The sequence below is a fragment of the Bombyx mandarina genome, chromosome 04, assembly GCF_030267445.1.
Source record: "Bombyx mandarina strain Sakado chromosome 04, ASM3026744v2".
NCBI lineage: Eukaryota > Metazoa > Arthropoda > Insecta > Lepidoptera > Bombycidae > Bombyx > Bombyx mandarina.
This window is the reverse complement of record NC_143211.1, coordinates 9,327,723-9,345,935: the sequence shown is the minus strand read 5'-3', so window position 1 is coordinate 9,345,935 and position 18,213 is coordinate 9,327,723. Positions and strand designations below refer to the sequence as shown.

The 18,213-nt window shown below is 38.6% G+C and overlaps 1 protein-coding gene and 1 long non-coding RNA gene across 3 annotated transcripts in view; both read right to left on the bottom strand.

The window, feature by feature from the left end:
• Positions 1–17,738, bottom strand: part of LOC149503123 (uncharacterized) — a 33,997-nt gene extending 16,259 nt beyond the window's left edge. The window contains exon 1 of the long non-coding RNA XR_016325796.1: positions 17,150–17,738. This is a non-coding gene — a long non-coding RNA (uncharacterized LOC149503123). The remainder of the gene's footprint in view (positions 1–17,149) is intronic.
• The window catches only part of LOC114252875 (uncharacterized), a 55,366-nt gene that overhangs the window by 13,522 nt on the left and 23,631 nt on the right, over positions 1–18,213 (bottom strand). Inside the window, exon 1 of one of the 2 annotated variants that reach the window (XM_089740313.1) lies at positions 15,872–16,043. The exons of the other annotated variant lie outside the window; for it this stretch is intronic. Within the exon in view, the coding sequence (XP_089596439.1) occupies positions 15,872–15,970 (99 nt within the window). The 5' untranslated portion in view covers positions 15,971–16,043. Of the gene's footprint in view, positions 1–15,871; positions 16,044–18,213 lie in introns of those variants that run through there. 2 annotated transcript variants of the gene reach the window in all.

Genomic DNA, 18,213 nt, shown 5'->3' with positions numbered 1-18,213 from the left:
GTCGTGTGGCGATGCTCGACTTCTCCAGCTAGAAGCAGGCGGCGAAATGGGATAGAGAGATCGCATTTCCCTCTGCACCGATTCGCCGTCATTGGCCGAGGCTGGAGGAGCATTTTCGCCTAGCTCCAGCCATGTAAGAAGCAGTCTCCAGGGTAATGGTTCGGGCGAACCGAGAGGTCCAAGTCACGTGATGCGCTAACAGCTCTGTACCGCGATACAAAATGTATTTAAAAAATGTGCTTATTAAATCAGTTACAGCTAGTGCTACCAAGCTATTTAGTAACCATCAAACCTATAGTAACAAAAAAATAAATAACAGAGATAAAAAAAATCAATGTTACATGTTGTTTTTACCAGATTTTCTCACAAAAGCAAACATCGACCTGGCAGCGCATACCCTCGCGTATTGTAGTGTAGAAGCGTGTTCGAAAAAAATTGGATTTCGGCAAAAAAACGGCTATCGTTCTGCTCCAGGCGTTTATTATTAAATATTTACGTTGGGGTGGCACGGTTTGTCAAAACAGGTCATTAAGTAAAGGCATTAACTATTTAAATTTAAATTCAAGAATTTGCGAAGTGGTAAGTAACAAGTACAAAAATGTAAGTTTTTTTTTTTTTTTTTTTATTGCCCTTGTAGGCAGACGAGCATACGGCCCACCTGATGGTGAGTGTTACCGTCGCCCATGGACTTCAGCAATGCCAGGGCAGAGCCAAGCCGCTGCCTACCGTTTAATACTCTCCACAAGCCTCGTTGAAGAAGGACATGTCTTAGCGCTCGGGAAACACCGTGGAGGGCAGCTCATTCCATAGCCGGATGGTACGTGGCAAAAAGACCTCTGGAACGCACTGTGAAGTCATTATTTCTAGAAGTTCTTTTATCCGCCTTCAAAAGAGAAGAGGTTCTGAATGTCCGAATGTTTTTGTACACTAATTTTACCCTATTTGTGAATTATTGTGAAAAAAACTTTTCTTTTTGAAAGTGTGATATATCTCAGTTGCTCTCATTTTCAGTGTAAAATATGTTATTCTATTGTGAAGTAAACTTTTCTATAAGTTTTTTTATGCTGTTGAAGGAGAATTGCTGGAGTACAAAACAATACTTAACATAAATAAATCGATGTGCCCTTCCTAAGGCTATTGGCACTCGAATTAAACTAAAGTGCCTGAGAGAGGGAAATTCTTGTTTTGGCTTTGGCGAGTTGAAAGCCATATTTTATGGGAGTTTTCGTTCAGTATTTAGCTATTCCTTATTAAAAGCATTAATTCTGATGTACATAGCTATTGTTAAAGCTTGTGTAATCATATATAAGATTTTGTATAGAAGAGTTGAAGAATTTGTTTTGAAGGAGATGTATAATGATTGAGAGGGTACGGAGAAATGCCGCGGTCGGTTACCTCTGAATTTCAATATATTCCTGCGATTACCCCGTATCTAGGTAATCTAGGATAGAATAAATAGGCTTTGTTAGTCGTGTGCCTAAGAAACTTCGTAACGTAGCCTTCATAAGTAGCAGTTGCCCACTTCAGATAGAAATGTAAATTAACCTAACCCTACTACGTAGTTCGTGGATTGCTATTTTTCTGACGATATATTGTATTTCTTGACTACATCTTTAAGCCGAAACATAAGATTGGTTCGCGTAGAAACTACGAAGGTGGTCACAAAGTATGGCCTACGGCCTCCTAAGGAAGGTGAAATCGTAGACGATGCAACCCGAGAAGTCAGTGATTCTGGAGCCTAACCACTCTTGATGGTGACCGTTAAAATGTCCAAGGACCAACACCTCTGTAGGTGGGTACTACTCAAGCACACGTCAGTACCCTTTGCACTTGCTAAATGGTGTTGAACCTGCATCATTGCTGAAATGCGACATTGATTGTATACGAATTTTAATTGAGCATCTTTCTCAATAATCGTCATTAATATTAATCAAAATCCCTAAAATCTTCAAAGAATATGATATGCGTTATGTGTGGTATGTCAAATCGGAGTAATCTACTTTTGACAGTTTCAATTACAAAATAAAAGAGCTCGTGCAAGACAATTTATTTGTGACTCTGTAAGTGACATTTATCAATTTCCAAGATTTTGTTTATCTTATGTCAAAAACTCGGGCTTCACTAGCTCTTTTGATACAATTAATTATAATATTACATACATAAAACAGTTAATTAACCGATTATACCGATGAGAGAAGAGATCAATATCAACGAGCAAAAGATTAAATATGTTAATTATATGTGATCAAATTGTACCGAGTATAGTATCGTTGTCCTGGAGATGGGTCACTGACTTTGTCGGAAGTTATAGCATGTGTAAGGTTTACAAATAACACGACCCTATTTAAAAAATACGATATTGAATATTACACACAAAAAGTATGTTTGTATGCTTATGTGTGTGTTTATAGGCGACAGTATAAGAACCCTATAGAGTAAATCCACAGTTTCAACTTTTACGAGTTCTTCATATTGAACATTTTTGTGTTGTAATGTTACTAAGCTAATATGGTAATATATGTCTAATAATCTAACATGAATATAGTAGTTATCTATTTCAGTAATTTTAAGGAAGAGAAAAAAAACAGTTTAATAGTGTTGTTTATTCGAGTTACGAGAACACAATATGTACCGCATGCATATCTGTCCTAGTGCATCGTTTTCTACATTTTACGGACTTTTAATCTCTGATAAAACACCAGCAAAGTATTAGAAACTATACATAATCGTGACTTTGTTTTCGTGGAAATCATCAACGCTGGTCCACAAGTTTAAAGTTGCTCAGCGAGCTATGGAGAGGGCTATGCTTGGAGTTTCTCTGAAAGATCGAATCCTGAACGAGGTGATCCGACAGAGAACCAAGTTATAGACATAGCACAGCGAATTAGTAAGCTGAATTGGCAATGGGCTGGCCACATTAGCCGGACAACCGATAACCGTTGGGGTAAACGCGTTCTTGAGTGGAGACCGCGAACTTGAAAACGCAGTGCAGGACGCCCTCGGGCTCGGTGGAGTGATGATCTGTGCAGGGTGGCTGGCAGAACTGGATGAGAGAAGCCGAGGATCGTGCTCAGTGGCGAAAAATTGGAGAGGCCTATGTCCAGCAGTGGACTGCTATAGGCTGATGATGATGATGATTACTCTCGATCGAAGCTCCTAACTTCATTGATGGAAATTTTAAACGAATAACGCGTGTATGGAAAGAAAGATAAGAAATCGCAAGTAAGTTAAAGCACACAAATTATGTAAATGTATATTATTAAGATTTCAGAACATTATAAATCTTTCAACGACGAGCTCCATAACAAAACTCCTTCAATTGTGCTTTATTGTTGGTATTCAAAATGTACAATTAATTTTCAGAACTTCATTCGTTTCGAGGAAATGGCTTTATCTTTATAAAGTATAGCATTGTTAACATAGCATATTTTAATTACTACACCGCCGTGTTACATCTGGTGCTTTTTTATTATATTTGTTTAGGCGAGTGATTAGCCTCACGAATCTGGTGGTATGTGATTAAAGCAGTCCAAAAACTGTCCACGCGAATGCCGCCACCCCTTTGAAATATGAGGTACCAGTATTAATTGTTTAATTTCTATTCTATTACTTAAGCCGGAACGCATTACTGCCTCACGGCAGAAATAGGCAGAGTGGTGGTACCTACCTGTGCGGCTCACAAGACGCCCTGTCACCAGTAACTACTTATAATGTTTGCAGTTTTGATTACACGATGTTATTCCTTCACCGTGGAAATCAATCGTGAACATTTGTTAAGTACGTATTTCATTAGAAAAATTAGCAGGTACCCCGCCTGCAGGATTCCAACACCGTTGCATCGCTCGATCCGAATGCACCGGATGTCTTATCCTTTAGGCCACGACGACTTTTAAAATATATATATGCTTATAAATGATTTCTATTCACCTTGCCAGCAATGTAAGTCTTTATTTGTTCATACTTTACTTGGTGAAAACTAAAGAATTTGGGGATTTCGTCAATATTTTCTACTTTTGTTATACACTTACATTGCCTTCAAACTTGTATCCATGTATCCTAAAACGTAAAATATTACAATTTGAGGAAAATAATGGTTTATGACGACCCTGACTTCGATTCATGCGCTGAGCCGACCAAATAAACATGATTATCAAGACTCTACTCAATGAGAGCGACCGCTGGCTGACGTTCGCTCGGCAGTAAGGAACGGCTCGGATTTCATCTTACAGTTAACCACTACTCGAAGGGCCGACGTTCGGGATAGGTGGAGAAGTATCTATGTATTATACGTGAAGCAAAAACTTTGTACCCCTTTTTACGAAAATTGCGCCGACGGAGGAGTATGAAATTTCCCACACTTATAGAGAACATAGAGAAGTAGTGCATGATGCTAATATTTTGTTAAAATTATGCATTGAAAATACATAAAATCAATAAAGAAAACATTACACATACTACCATATTGTATTGACGCAACACATACATATAAATATAGGTACTCTTTGTGTATTGTCATTGTGAAGCTTTTGTTGTTGTTTAAAGTCGGTGGTTAAATTGAGAATAGATTAATATTGCTTGTCTTTAATATTATATTATTTGTAGTGTAGTTTTGGCGAAATCTGTTATAATAATGCTTGGCAATAGAACCATAATAATGTTTAAACTCTTAATTTTAATTAATTATAGTCGAAATTCGACTACTGCGAGGACCACTAGTTTAAAAAAAATCAGTAGACTTTGATTGATTTTGACAATTACTGATCTGCGAAGAGCATTGTCACTGAGAAGTTTTTTTCAATTCAATTTCAATTTAGTTTTTTTCAATTTCAATTTAGTCCAGTTCTGATAATGGTATCCATGAGAAAACCATATAGGCCTTAAATTTGCATTAAGTGCTTGCGTTTGTATAAAATAAACTTGAAACAAACAAAAGAAATCCGTCCGACGGGGGACACATCAAAGGGAAAACAAAATTGTTATATTTATTTAATTCCGAACATTTTAATATTTATCCACCTTTTAAACCTTCTCTGGACTTCCACAAATAATTTAAGACCAAAATTAGCCAAATCGGTCAGGCTCAGGCTGATCGGTCGAGTTTCAGCGAGACTAACGAACAGCAATTCATTTTTATATATGTTACCGGAAATGTATGTAATCCGTCATTGTATACAATTCCTAGGAAATGTATGTAATTCCTAAAATCGCACGGAAATGTGTGAAATAAATTATATTATACTTACACATTACACATTTCCTAGGAAATCTATACATTTCCTAAATAGCAATCGGAAATGTAAAACATTTAAGATATTGGTGGGTACGCGGGGACAGCGGGACGAGTCTTGCACTACGGTCAGTTGCCAACTTGCAATCCACTGGAACCGGCCAAGGATTTAAGAAGTGCCTTTGCAAGAAAAACTGTGCTACATCAAGATGTCTGGGTTTTAAAAATAAAGTATTATGTACTTCCAAATGCCATTCGAGCTTACCCTGCAAAAATAAATAGCTATATGGAGTGACAAAGTATTATAATATAAAGATTTATTTTTATACTTTGACATTTATAATTACTTAATTATCAGACTGATTACTTGCCAAATGAAAATTTGATTTTATAAGAATAAATATAAGTTGATTTTGTGATACGTTAAAAGTTAATAGATAGTTGATTTTAGAAGGTTTAATTAGTAAGATAATATGAACATATTATTATTATTTTACGGTATAACTGTTACCCGATTGTCTCAATAGTGTTATAATAAAAAATATTATTAACAACGTGTTTTATTACAGAAAGCATTTACTTTATACATTTCCTAATACGATATTGGAATTATATACAATGCCGAGGAAATTTATACATTTCCTAGGATATCTATACATTAAATAGTTTTTCAAACAATATTTTATACATTTCCTAAATAGTATCGGAATTGTACACATTTCCTAGGATTTGTATACAATTCCTTGATTTCATACATTTCCGGTAACATATATATAGATAGATATAGAAGATATGGGTGGACGATCTCACAGCCCACCTGATGTTAAGTGGTTACTGGAGCCCATAGCCATCTACAACGTAAATGCGCCACCCCCTTGAGATATAAGTTCTAAGGTCTCAGTATAGTTACAACGGCTGTCCCACCCTTCAAACCGAAACGCATTACTGCTTCATGGAAATAGGCGGTGTGGTGGTACCTACCCGTGCGGACTCACAAGAGGTCCTGCCACCGGTAAAACCAGTTTATTATTACTTTCAATTGATTTCCACATAGGATAAAGCAGGCTCATTAATGCAAGCCAGAACACCATGACTTAACTCGATCAGTAGCCGGCCGTGAGTGCACTCGCGTTAGTAATTTTAATTCAACAATTCAATGTTACTGATCAAATTTAATGCGTAAGGAATACTGATTTTAGTTTCGAATCAACCATATAGGCTATTTCTGCGTTTATGTACCAAAGTTTTGGCGAAATTAATATAGTCCACGAGTGCCTTTATCGCTTCTGATAGCATTATCTGTATAATCTAGAGTTTCATTATAATGCGTCAATATTTTGCTTGTACATTTGAGATTTTTTGCTTTTTTCCGTATTCTAATTTTTTACGGTTGTATCGAAACAATAGCAAAACATCTCATTAAAGAAATTTAAGAAAAATATATAATAATTATTTTCTAATTTTAATTACAATCATTTGTAAATTTTCGCTCCTAGCGAATGCGGATAGTTTGTCTGTTTGTCTCTTGGTCTACAGAAAATCGTTGGCCGTTGGAAATGTTTGACCTTTTTAGGTTTTGTATCTACCGTATGTGATTGAGATTGTCATCTTCTTTTTACGATCGGTGTGACGCATGTGTTTTAGTGTACCATTTTGTTAGGTACGAGCCAGTTCTGGAATAAATGGATAGTTTTGCGTCTAGAATTGGTAATCTCGTTAAGCGAAGGTAATCATTGAGCATCAGGTCACTGACCTCGTTGTCTGCCTTCGCTGGTAATAAAAAAGAAATGGGAAAAATTTAATGTAGATCCAACCATAATATTACGGTTTTCTGATATGGATGGATACCTTGTCGACATTTTAAAAACACCTCTGATATTGTTAATCTCTGATTTATTTTTTTATATTGTAATTTTCTATGTATCGAATACTTGATATTTTTTAGACTTAAGCTCCGTCTCAATTTAACAACTTAACTTTTAATTCACGAACTGAAATTGATAAAACGTTAAAACATACCCGGCTGCCGAGAGTAGTATCGTAAAAATGTCCATAAAGTTCGGTCCTTTTACAATGAAGTCAAAGTATTTTTTGTTGAAAATAAAAATTTGTACGATCAGTATTTTAAAACGTGGCGTGACGAGTAGATATATCCGCTGTATTTTAATTTGTGCACCTGAGGAATTCCACAGCTACGGCAGGTAGCCTGCACGTATATTAAAATACCTGCCTATTTCTGACGCAAAAAATCGTGCCCGTCTAAAAAGTTTGATTTCAAAGCCGTTTCACAAAAGCCGTTTCACAATAAAATGGGATTACGACCTCACCTGTTTCTAGATTTTTGAAAAATTCCAATTGTTGTGTGTGTGTGTGTGTGAGATTAGGTAAATGCTTGAAACCAGGTGAACCTTGATTTTCGACCCATATAGATCAATTAAATAGAAAAAAGAACATTAATATTTGTGGATTTAAGCTCGACTAGGAGTCAACCTCGTTTGAATAACTGTAATCCATACGCCAACTTTGTATCCATCCTCATTAGCTTGGGATCATATTGAGCGATGTGCCTTACCAAACCCTCTCTCCATCTCTCATTAATGAGAGCCTTAAAAGAGGACGAAAGATCCGTCATGTTGTACGACAGATTGCGGAAAATTTAAGGAAAATCCCCATATCTGTAAATAGATTCGAGATACATACATGTCTACATATGTACCTATTTGTGGTTACTCAATAATTTCTAATAATGATGGCAATGAGACAATATCTTAAGCGAAATGTTTGTGTATGCGTAAATAAATTGTATTTTAAAACTTAACGACCAAAAATTACTTATTCCCATTTTAAAGTACTAAAAGAAATTCCAAAGGGCGTACTTCAACTTTTCACGGTGCCATTAATTTGTAACAAAGTCTAGAATAATGGTATAAAAACTTTTTTTTTTATTGCCCTTGTAGGCAGACGAGCATACGGCCCACCTGATGGTGAGTGGTTACCGTCGCCCATAGACTTCAGCAATGCCAGGGGCAGAGCCAAGCCGCTGCCTACCGCAAACTCCGAGATTCAGAGTTTTCTGTGTGCTAGATCATACCTTCCTTCAAACGAGTGTGCCCAACAGTACAAAGCGGTCCAACTGTGATTCTGGAATAGGTGATATCCATGGTGAGCACTTACCATCTAAAAAAAACAATTAAAAAATCTGCTGTTTTTGTAATTTATAATGCTAGATATCGATTCGTTAGGAATGCCGCACAAAAGCCGCTTATAAGCCGAGTATGTACCTCAGCTCGTTAATGGTGCCGCTCAGGTATTTGAGCAGTGATAAGTTTCTCGGTTAACTAATGGTCGAACTGTTGGTTTATCTCGTCATTATTCAAATACTCCAACGCAGTAATTACATAGAAAGCTTTTATGATAACGTATTACATACTAAGGGTAATTTGTAACAATTACATATTTGCTTTGAAAACAGAAATAATTTATCATCCAGGTAATAACAAGAATTTCTTGCAACTAGCAACCATTTCGTTAAGAACTCTTATTGCTGTTTGTGCTAATGATAAGTTGGAAAGTGCATGAAATAAGTAGGTAAGTAGTAAAAAGTTTATTAACATTGATTTTCACAGTAAATGTTGCGTCGGACTATGCAACACTACACTTGTGATGTGTATACTGCACTGCGGCGGCAGACACCTGTTACGATCTGGATGAGAATTCTTCCTATTTGAATAAAGCATTATGAACATGTTCTCATATTTCTATTTTAACTTGTATTGTCAGTTTATAGTAACACGTTTTTTTTATTTTGTACACGTGTAAGAATATTACAGTAATTATTTTGTTTTTTAACACAAAAATCACTGTTTTTTTCAACCTAAATATTGTTCACATCAAAAATGAGTCATATTAGATATCTACTGGTAATTCCCATGTAATCATTTGCCCAAGTGTAAGCAATAATTATTGTATGCGATGTATTCTCTTTTGGATTTATATTGTAATTTAATCATTTTGTTTGAAGTTATGATGCCTTTTTTTTAGTGGGTGGACGAGTTCACCCACGGCTCACCTAATATTAAGTGGTTACCAGAACCCATAGACATCAATTACGTAAATGCTGCCACCCAACTTGAGGCATTAGTTCTAAGTTTTAGTTTTATATTATAGTATAACGGCTGCTCCATCGTCTTTCATCATCATTATCATCAACAGCCCACAGTCGTCCACTGCTGGACATAGGCCTCTCCCAATCCACACCGCGGAGCCCATCGCTCTTACTGAAACGCATTACTGCTTCAGGACAGAAATGAGCAGGGTGGTGGTACCTACTCGTGCGGGTTCGCAACACGCCCTACCACTAGTATTACGCAGCTTAAATGCAGGTCCATTATATTACACGAAGTGTCCTTCATTGTGAAAAAGTCGTTCGCGAGTGAACATTTGTTAAGTACGTATTTCAATAGAAAATTTGCCTGCGCGATTCAAACACCGGCACCGTCGCATGGCTCGATACCAACGCACCAGGCATCTTGTTCTTTAGGCAACGACGACTTCAAAATTGAATTCTTTGTTACAAATTTAGTTAATTATTTCAATTATTACGAGTGATAATAATATTTCCACGAAACGCAAACGGCACGATTTAACCAATTAATAAATTAAATATAATCAGTAAGCACACACCTTTTTTACGAAGTAAATAATGTAATTCACAAATCCACTCATCACTCGTGCTCATTTAATTTTTCACGCATCAGTCGCTATTACGTTTAAATTGGCAAACATGAAGCCTTCGTTTTTATCATCATAATATTTTATCATACCAAAACTTACGACAATTCTCAAAAAAAAAGTATATGTTTTTTCAGAATACACTGAACTTGCATCTTGGGTGCAAGGAAAATTCACGAAGTGAAATAGGTAATATTAATAAATATTATACTAATATTATTATATATTACATACCTTAATATAAGCAGAAAATAATATTTGTTTTCTAGGTCAAATCAAATTTAAATTTTGTGAACGGGCGTGCTATAAAACGAAGTCTGCCTGAGGTACATATTATTATATAACACCTTAGGAGATTTTCAACTTTCTTACATTGCATTCAATTAATCTGTTCTACCATTTATCTTCGTTTTTCCTCGGCAATGGCTAATATGGACAAACATGTATGTAATGTAACACAATTGTACTGAGACTGTCTGACCTAAATAAAAGTATCACTCGAAATATTTAAATACTTATATTGAATTTTCATTTTCCATTTGAAAAGAGGTCGCGAGTGTATCGGTATTTCTATCTGTACCAATGCTTTTGTGCTTACTATATATAAGATTCTAAAGTGAATTCATCTCAAAAGGCTTTTAGGTTAAGGAATTATTTGGGATTTTGTTGAATACTTTTAAAGCTTTCCACAGAAACCCCATTAAGAGAGGTTAAAAATAGCATGGAGGTTAAAAATAACATTAACAATAATAATTTTAATTATTTAGTATGACTCTGCTGAAAAAGTTGACACTGAAAGTCAGGAAAGATAACATAAATCCTATTGTAGATTGAGAAATAAAATGTAATTCAAAGCACCAAGGTTTTAAAGTAGGTAAAAGAAGAAAATGAATGGAGAGCCAGCAGAGCTTTGATGGCTGAGAGGTTAAGATAGAGAAGAGTATAATTAAGCGAAGACTGGCGTCGTTGGTCGTCGACGATTGCCTCGACGAGCGGCCGGTCGGGCATCCGTGAGGTGGCCCGCGAGTCTGGTCGTTGTGATGACAGCGGGAACCTACTCTGCTTGGGTTGTGATCCCGGGCGGAGATCCGACGCTGGCAGTAAGAGTGTTAAGGAAGTCGTTTAGTGAGTAGGGTCCTAAAACATTTTTTTTTTTTTTTTTATTGCCTTTGTAGGCAGACGGGCATACGGCCCACCTGATGGTGAGTGGTTACCGTCGCCCATGGACTTCAGCAATGCCAGGGGCAGAGCCAAGCCGCTGCCTACCGCTTAATACTCTCCACAAGCCTCGTTTGAAGAAGGACATGTCATAGCGCTCGGGAAACACCGTGGAGGGGAGCTCATTCCATAGCCGGATGGTACGTGGTAAAAAAGATCTCTGGAAACGCACTGTGGATGACCGCAGTGGCTCCAGGTAGTATGGATGAACTCTACTCCGGTGGCGGGCGGTGCGATGGTAAAAACGAGATGCTGGTATCATCTCGAACAATTCCTCAGAGCACTCCCCATGGAACATACGGTACAAAATACAGAGGGAACCGAAGTCCCTCCGCAGACCCAGAGGCTCCAAACGATCCGAGAGAATGGGATTATCGACAATCCGAACGGCCCTCCTCTGTATGGAGTCAAATGGAAGAAGCTGGTATTTGGGAGCCCCAGCCCAGAGATGGGAGCAGTACTCCATGCGAGGCCGGACTTGTGCTTTATAAAGCAAAAGTCTTTGTCCAGGCGTGAAGTACCGCTTCGCTCTGTTGAGGACTCCCAGCATTTTGGACGCCAACTTGGCTTTGCCTTCCAAATGACTCCGAAACTGGACATCGCTCGAAATGTCGACCCCAAGTATCCCGATACTCTCGGAAGGTTGCAGGGATACTCCTTGGAATTGCGGCGCCATGACAAAGGGGTCCTTCTTCGCAGTGAACGCGCAAACTTGTGTCTTTATCGGGTTGAATTGAACCAAGTTCAATTCACCCCATTCGGAGACTCGCCCCAGAGAGTTCTCCACTTCAGACACAAGTTTTGATCGTCTCTCTTGCACCACGCTCCGAGAGAGACTCTGATGGCCGATATATCGCGCATCCCCCGTGCTGTCATCTGCATAGCAATGCATGCCATCAATAGACAGCATGTCATTGATATACAGGATGAAAAGCGTGGGGGAGAGCACCGAACCTTGTGGAACGCCAGCGTTAATGGTCATGGTATCAGAACAGTCACCGTCTACAACGACCGTGATGCTCCGCCCATCCAAAAAGCTAGCGATCCACTTGCAGAGACCCTCGGGGATTCTGTAAGATGGTAACTTCGATAGAAGTGCCCTATGCCAGACCCTGTCGAAGGCCTTCGCGATATCAAGGCTCACAGCAAGAGCCTCGCCCTTGCTTTCCAAGGCTTCAGCCCACCTGTGAGTGAGGTATACAAGAAGATCGCCAGCTGAGCGACCGTGACGGAAACCGTACTGTCGGTCACTGATCAGCTGGCGATCCTCCAGATACTTCAGGAGTTGTATATTAATTATTCGCTCCATCACCTTGGAAAGCAAGGAAGTTATCGCGATAGGCCTATAGCTCGATGGGTCCGACCGGTCACCCTTCTTGGGGATAGGGTGGACGTGGGCAGTCTTCCATGAAGACGGAACCCTGTTAGTGCAATAAGAGAGGCGATACAAACGCGTTAGCGCAGGCGTCAGCTCAGGGGCGCACGTTTTCAGAACCACTGCAGGGATGCCGTCTGGCCCGCTCGACTTATGGACGTCCAGGAGTCGGAGTTCCCGCCTGACTGCACACTGTGTAAAGCAGATCTCTGGCAGGGAACTATCACACCGGAGGATGTTCGGTGGTGTGGCACCCCCGTCGTCCACAGTCGAGTTCGAGGCGAAGAGTTTGACCAGAAGGTCAGCCTTCTCTTTCGCACTATGGGCCAGACTGTCATCGGACTTGCGTAGTGGTGGGAGACTAGACCTGCAAAAGTTTCCTTCTGCAGCTTTGGCGAGCGACCAAAAAGCACGGCTCCCAGAGGGATAGCTCTTCAGTCGTTCGCCAATTCTAGCAACGTGCTCCGACTTCGCCTTGGCAATAACCTTCTTGTAGGACCTGGAAGCGGCGTTATATTTCCGCCTTTCCTCTGAGATGTTAGGGTCCTGACGTCTCCTGGCATTATCCCATGCCACGTATGCGGACCGCTTGAGGTGTGCAGCATCCCTGCTGGCATTGTTATACCAGGGTCTGCTGCGACCCCCAACGGGCACTTCAGAGGAGGGAATAAACAATTCCATCCCCTGGAGCACCACGTCTTTAAGACGGTCCGCACAGACGTCAGGATCAGCAGAGGAAAAGCAGAACCGCCCCCATGGGTAGGATGCGTAAAATTCACGCAATCCATCCCAATCTGCTGACATATACCGCCAAACTCTTCGATACCCGGTCGTCGTTCGACGATCAGGACGAGAGAGTGGAACGGCAGCACGAATAAGGCAGTGATCAGACGATCCAAGCGGAGCGTCGACCACCACACTGTATCCGGCCGGATCTGTGGTCAGCAGAAGGTCCAACAAAGAAGGCTCGTGCCCCTCGATATCTGGGACACGGGTGGACATGCTTGGGTCTCGGTGCTCCTAAAAACTGAAGACCGCCAAACCCACCAAAAAATACACCGCGTGCCTCGTAGGCACGGTCATGATGAGGTTCGAATGAGGTTCGGCTCTCTGAGTCCTGTGAACACGTAGATGACTGGAGCCTTGGTAAAGTAGCTTGGACTGTTCAACCGGACACTGGCCTATGGTTAACTTTGATATTGCTAATATGTTGCGATGCAGGCCAACTTCTGCGCTGTTAAGAGTCAAGGAAAGGAGTGCTTTCTTATTCCAGACCGCAAGCCATGTAGTGTATTGCCGAACCAAAGGGCTGAATAAAATCTCTATGGAAACCTAAATACACTTATGTTTCTGAATAATTTTATTATTATTTTCACGATTAATTATTTCGAATGTTATTTTCTCTCTCTGGGTTTATAAATTTATGTTTGGGTCTGAATCTATTCAAGAGAAATTTTATCACTCGGGAGGCATGATATTAGATACTCCTGCGAAGTTTTAGGATGGCATATGGAAGAGTTTTATTGAGACGAGGGCCGTCTTTTCACAGCTGAGTGGTGTAAATTTCCTCATATCAGTCAAGTTACGACTCTGTACATTGTGTTTATGTTTCTCGTGAATATAGAGGTTGTTGATCGTACATTGAAATAAAGAGAAAACTTGTCTTAACTTAATAATATAATAAAAGGAAATAATAACTTTTGTGGCTCTCTCCTTATACATAAATAATTTTATACAATAGTTACAAAGCGTATTTAACAAAAATTTCATAGGTACATCAAAAAAATTGTGTAAGTTTTAGAACAGTTTGTCAAGCCCAAAAGTTTGAGTTTGTTTGTTTTATAATAATATTCATTATATTGAGATCAGTAATCACCAAGATAGTATTTTTTTTATATAATTCCCCCATTCAAAAAAATGAACATTTGTATGCATAATTTTTTTACGTGGAAGCCTTTTTAAAGGATTTATAATAATGTAAAATTTATTTAAGTGCTATATTTTTAGAATGGCCTTCCGCGCGCAGATTTGCCTGCATTGACTTTATCACATCGTCGAAGACCCGTGTACTGGGGTGGGATAAAACGTACCTATCTTATATTCTGTTTCTGGATTCAAAGTACCTACTTACGGAATATTGTCGGTTTATTGTTTTGGGCGTTAAAACTTAACAGACAAAGAGAGTTAATTTCGCACTAATAATATTATTTGCCATGCAACTTCAACAGTCAACTTTAAAACGAAATAAAAGTATTTTTTTAAGTTATACTTCTTTAGGCGCGTTATGAAAAATTGATGAGAGTGAAATTTTACGATGCGCGCGCACCGTGACACAAAATTAACAGAATGAAGTTGCCCACTAAATCGCTCATTACAATACGACCGACGTAACTTGGCGAGTTTGAATATAGCCGCAGGTGTACTTTCCGAACCGTACCGAGAATTGCCGAATTTATACGATGTCAAGAAAAGGGATGTCCAATATGCGTGTTTGAGGGTGTTGTTTAATCTATTTTTTTTCAAATTGATTAAAATTTAAATAAAAAAAAAGAAATAAATTTAATAAAAATAAAGTATAACTTCTTACGCGCGTACATAAGTACACGCACCATGTTTTTTAATGACGTCTTGTTTTCTAGCATCCAATTAAAAAGAAATAAAGCCTGTATTATATTTACGTTCTATTTGCTATATTTTAGTTAATCCCTTTTTGTATTTTTTACTTTTCGTCAACATGCAGGCATATCGGATTCTACTATACTTTTTATGCAAATTTCTAAATATATGCAAATAAACTTAATATACTTTTAGTTCCTTTTATTATATTAGATGGGCTTATGAGCTCAATCTTGTGGCATGCATCCTACATGCGGCATTTGATAATATGTTACTACTAAACAGACGTCATTAGAAATGTATTGTATAATACCTATTCTTTTTTTTAATCCTACCGCCTCTTCACCGACCGATTTCACCTTAGGTATCTTTTACGACACTTCCGAGAAAAAATAAGATAGAAACTATTTAGGAATATTAACTGATCCGTCGCAAAAGGGACGTACATTGGTGGCGGATTTATTCGCCCAGATTTATCCACAGTAGGTTGATAGTAAAAATGTTTTTCAATCATGGTCTTAAATGGCTGTATATTCTTGAGTTAAATTATAAAAGAGTCTTCACTGGTATGAAGCAGCCTTGCCAATGCTGATGTCGATGAGCACCACGGTTTCAAAGGTGGCGTAAACGTCCTAACAATATAATTCTGTCTTCAACCAATGAGACACGTGCCTCAAGGTCAATAAAAAAGTAAAAGTGAGTACCTGTTTTCTTCTACTATACACTCGATGTAACAAACGCATTTCGTCTTCACTATCACTCGACTCACTTGATACATCTTCTATATTGTTTTTTGGATCCATTCATCCGCAATGCACAAGTCTACTCTTTAAAGTTATTTTTAAAACTACATTAAATCTGTGTCTCATTCAATCAAGTGTGATTTTATAAAATATTTTAATGACGTCAACGAAATCGTTTACGATCATTACTTTTATGGATTTTTAATGCTTCCTCAATTAATTAATTTGTGTATTTTAAAGAAGGCTCTTTTGTGAATTAGGAAAACATCATGCAGTTCTTACTTTCTCTATGGTACTAATTTAATATTCCATTTGGTTCTTTTTAATGGTTTGGTACAATGATACAAATAATCCAAAAAATATATAATTAATATAATATATAGTTTTTAAAGTCGCTTGATTTAAGATTTTATAGTGCTGGAGTAAGATCGAGGAAGGGTGTTCCTTCCAAATTCGTAGATGAACGCAACGGTGCCTAGTAGTCGGAATGAGCTTTAGCGAGTTGATTGGATTATCTCAAACATTCTTCAGAGAATAAAGCAATCACCGAAATGTCTAGGTTAGTATCATCAATACTATCTACTTCTATGTACTACAATACTGCAATGTTATTTGTGATTAATCAAGGTAAATTCTTATTTAGAAACAGTATACATAACTATAGTTATATGTATTTTGCATGCCATCAAATTAGATAGTAAGTTTTGTTCATAGCTCTAGAAGTCTGAATACATGACATCTGAATAATAACATACGCTTTGCCGTGAATGTTAAATTGTTACCTATTCAATTTGATTTGTCGAACTGTTATTATTTTAAACTCTTACATTACAGTACGACTAACATAACAATAAGTGGAAACTTCCAGTTTTGAATGATTCAGTTGAAGCATGTGTTTGCTTTATGCCATTCTGTTTTTTTTGCTTTACTACCTAGTCTGGTAACCTAGGGTGTTTTTTTTTTTAATTACTTAGGTGGGTGTTATGCCAGCGTAACCGGGCGCGTAGGTGAGCCCACGGGGTTCTAACCTGAGGACGTTTTTGAAGTCGACGTGGCCTAAAGGATAAGACTTCCGGTGCATTCGTATTGAGCGATGCATTGAGCGATGCATCGAGCGATGCAGCGATGCACCGGTACTCAACAAATGTTCACGCTTGACTTCCAAGGTGAAGGAATAGCATCGTGTAATAAAAATCAAACCCGCTAAATTATAATTTGCGTAATTACTGGTGGTAGCACCTCTTGTGAGTCCGCACGGGTAGGTACCACCACCCCGCCTATTTCTGCCGTGAAGCAATAATGTTTCGGTTTGAAGGGTGGGGCAGACTTTGTAACTATACTGAGACCTTAGAACTTATATCTTAAGTTGGGTGGCGAATTTACGTTGTAGATGTCTAGGGGCTCCAGTAACCACTTAGCACCAGGTGGGCTGTGAGCTCGTCCACCCATCTAAGCAATAAATAAAAAACTAGTCCTAGCAAGAGCAGTGCTTCGCAGAATCTACCACCGGAAACGCGACCCATTTGAGAAAATCCACCGAGAAACTCAGTGGGCTAGCCGTTCTGTACTAATATCTATAATATTCATAATCTCCTGGATTGCTAGTTTTATTCATAACGTATTTACGTTAATTTTTGTTTTTTATTCAAATATAAACTATTCTTTAAAAAAAACTGTTAATCGTTTCATCTATAATATCATCCCGGTCTACGGCGTATCCTAGCGGGGTATCCCGGAACGACAGTGGCACGGTTGAGGCGGCCTTGTCAGTCGTGGTGAGAGAGTGCTAGGGGAGTCGTTTGGTGGGTTGGGCGTTCAAAATATCCTTATTCCCCCGATCCGCTTCAAACATCTGCGGACCGTCAAAACCCACATACGCCAGGCGCCCACTAGAGGCGCATATTAATACTGCATGCATGAGGTTGGATTCTATGTCCGAAAAAAAAAGGAACTATTTAGGTATAATCCTTCCATTAGGTACTAGCATCCTATATGTTTTTGTTGTTACTATTCATTTAACGATGACTAGAGACATCTTCTATCTATACCTCTATATACCTGTATATAATTCCCAGGGATTTGCAACCTCATGGTTGGCTCCCTGTCCGAAAAAAAAATCATCTATAATTAACATGAAATTACGTAAATTACGGTGACGTTTTTTTTATTGCCTTTGTAGGCAGACGAGCATACGGCCCTGATGGTAAGTGGTCACCTGGCTCATGGACGTCAGCAATGCCAGGGGCAGAGCCAAGCCGCTGCCTACCATTCCAATTAATACTAATTAAGATTTATCTGCTGTT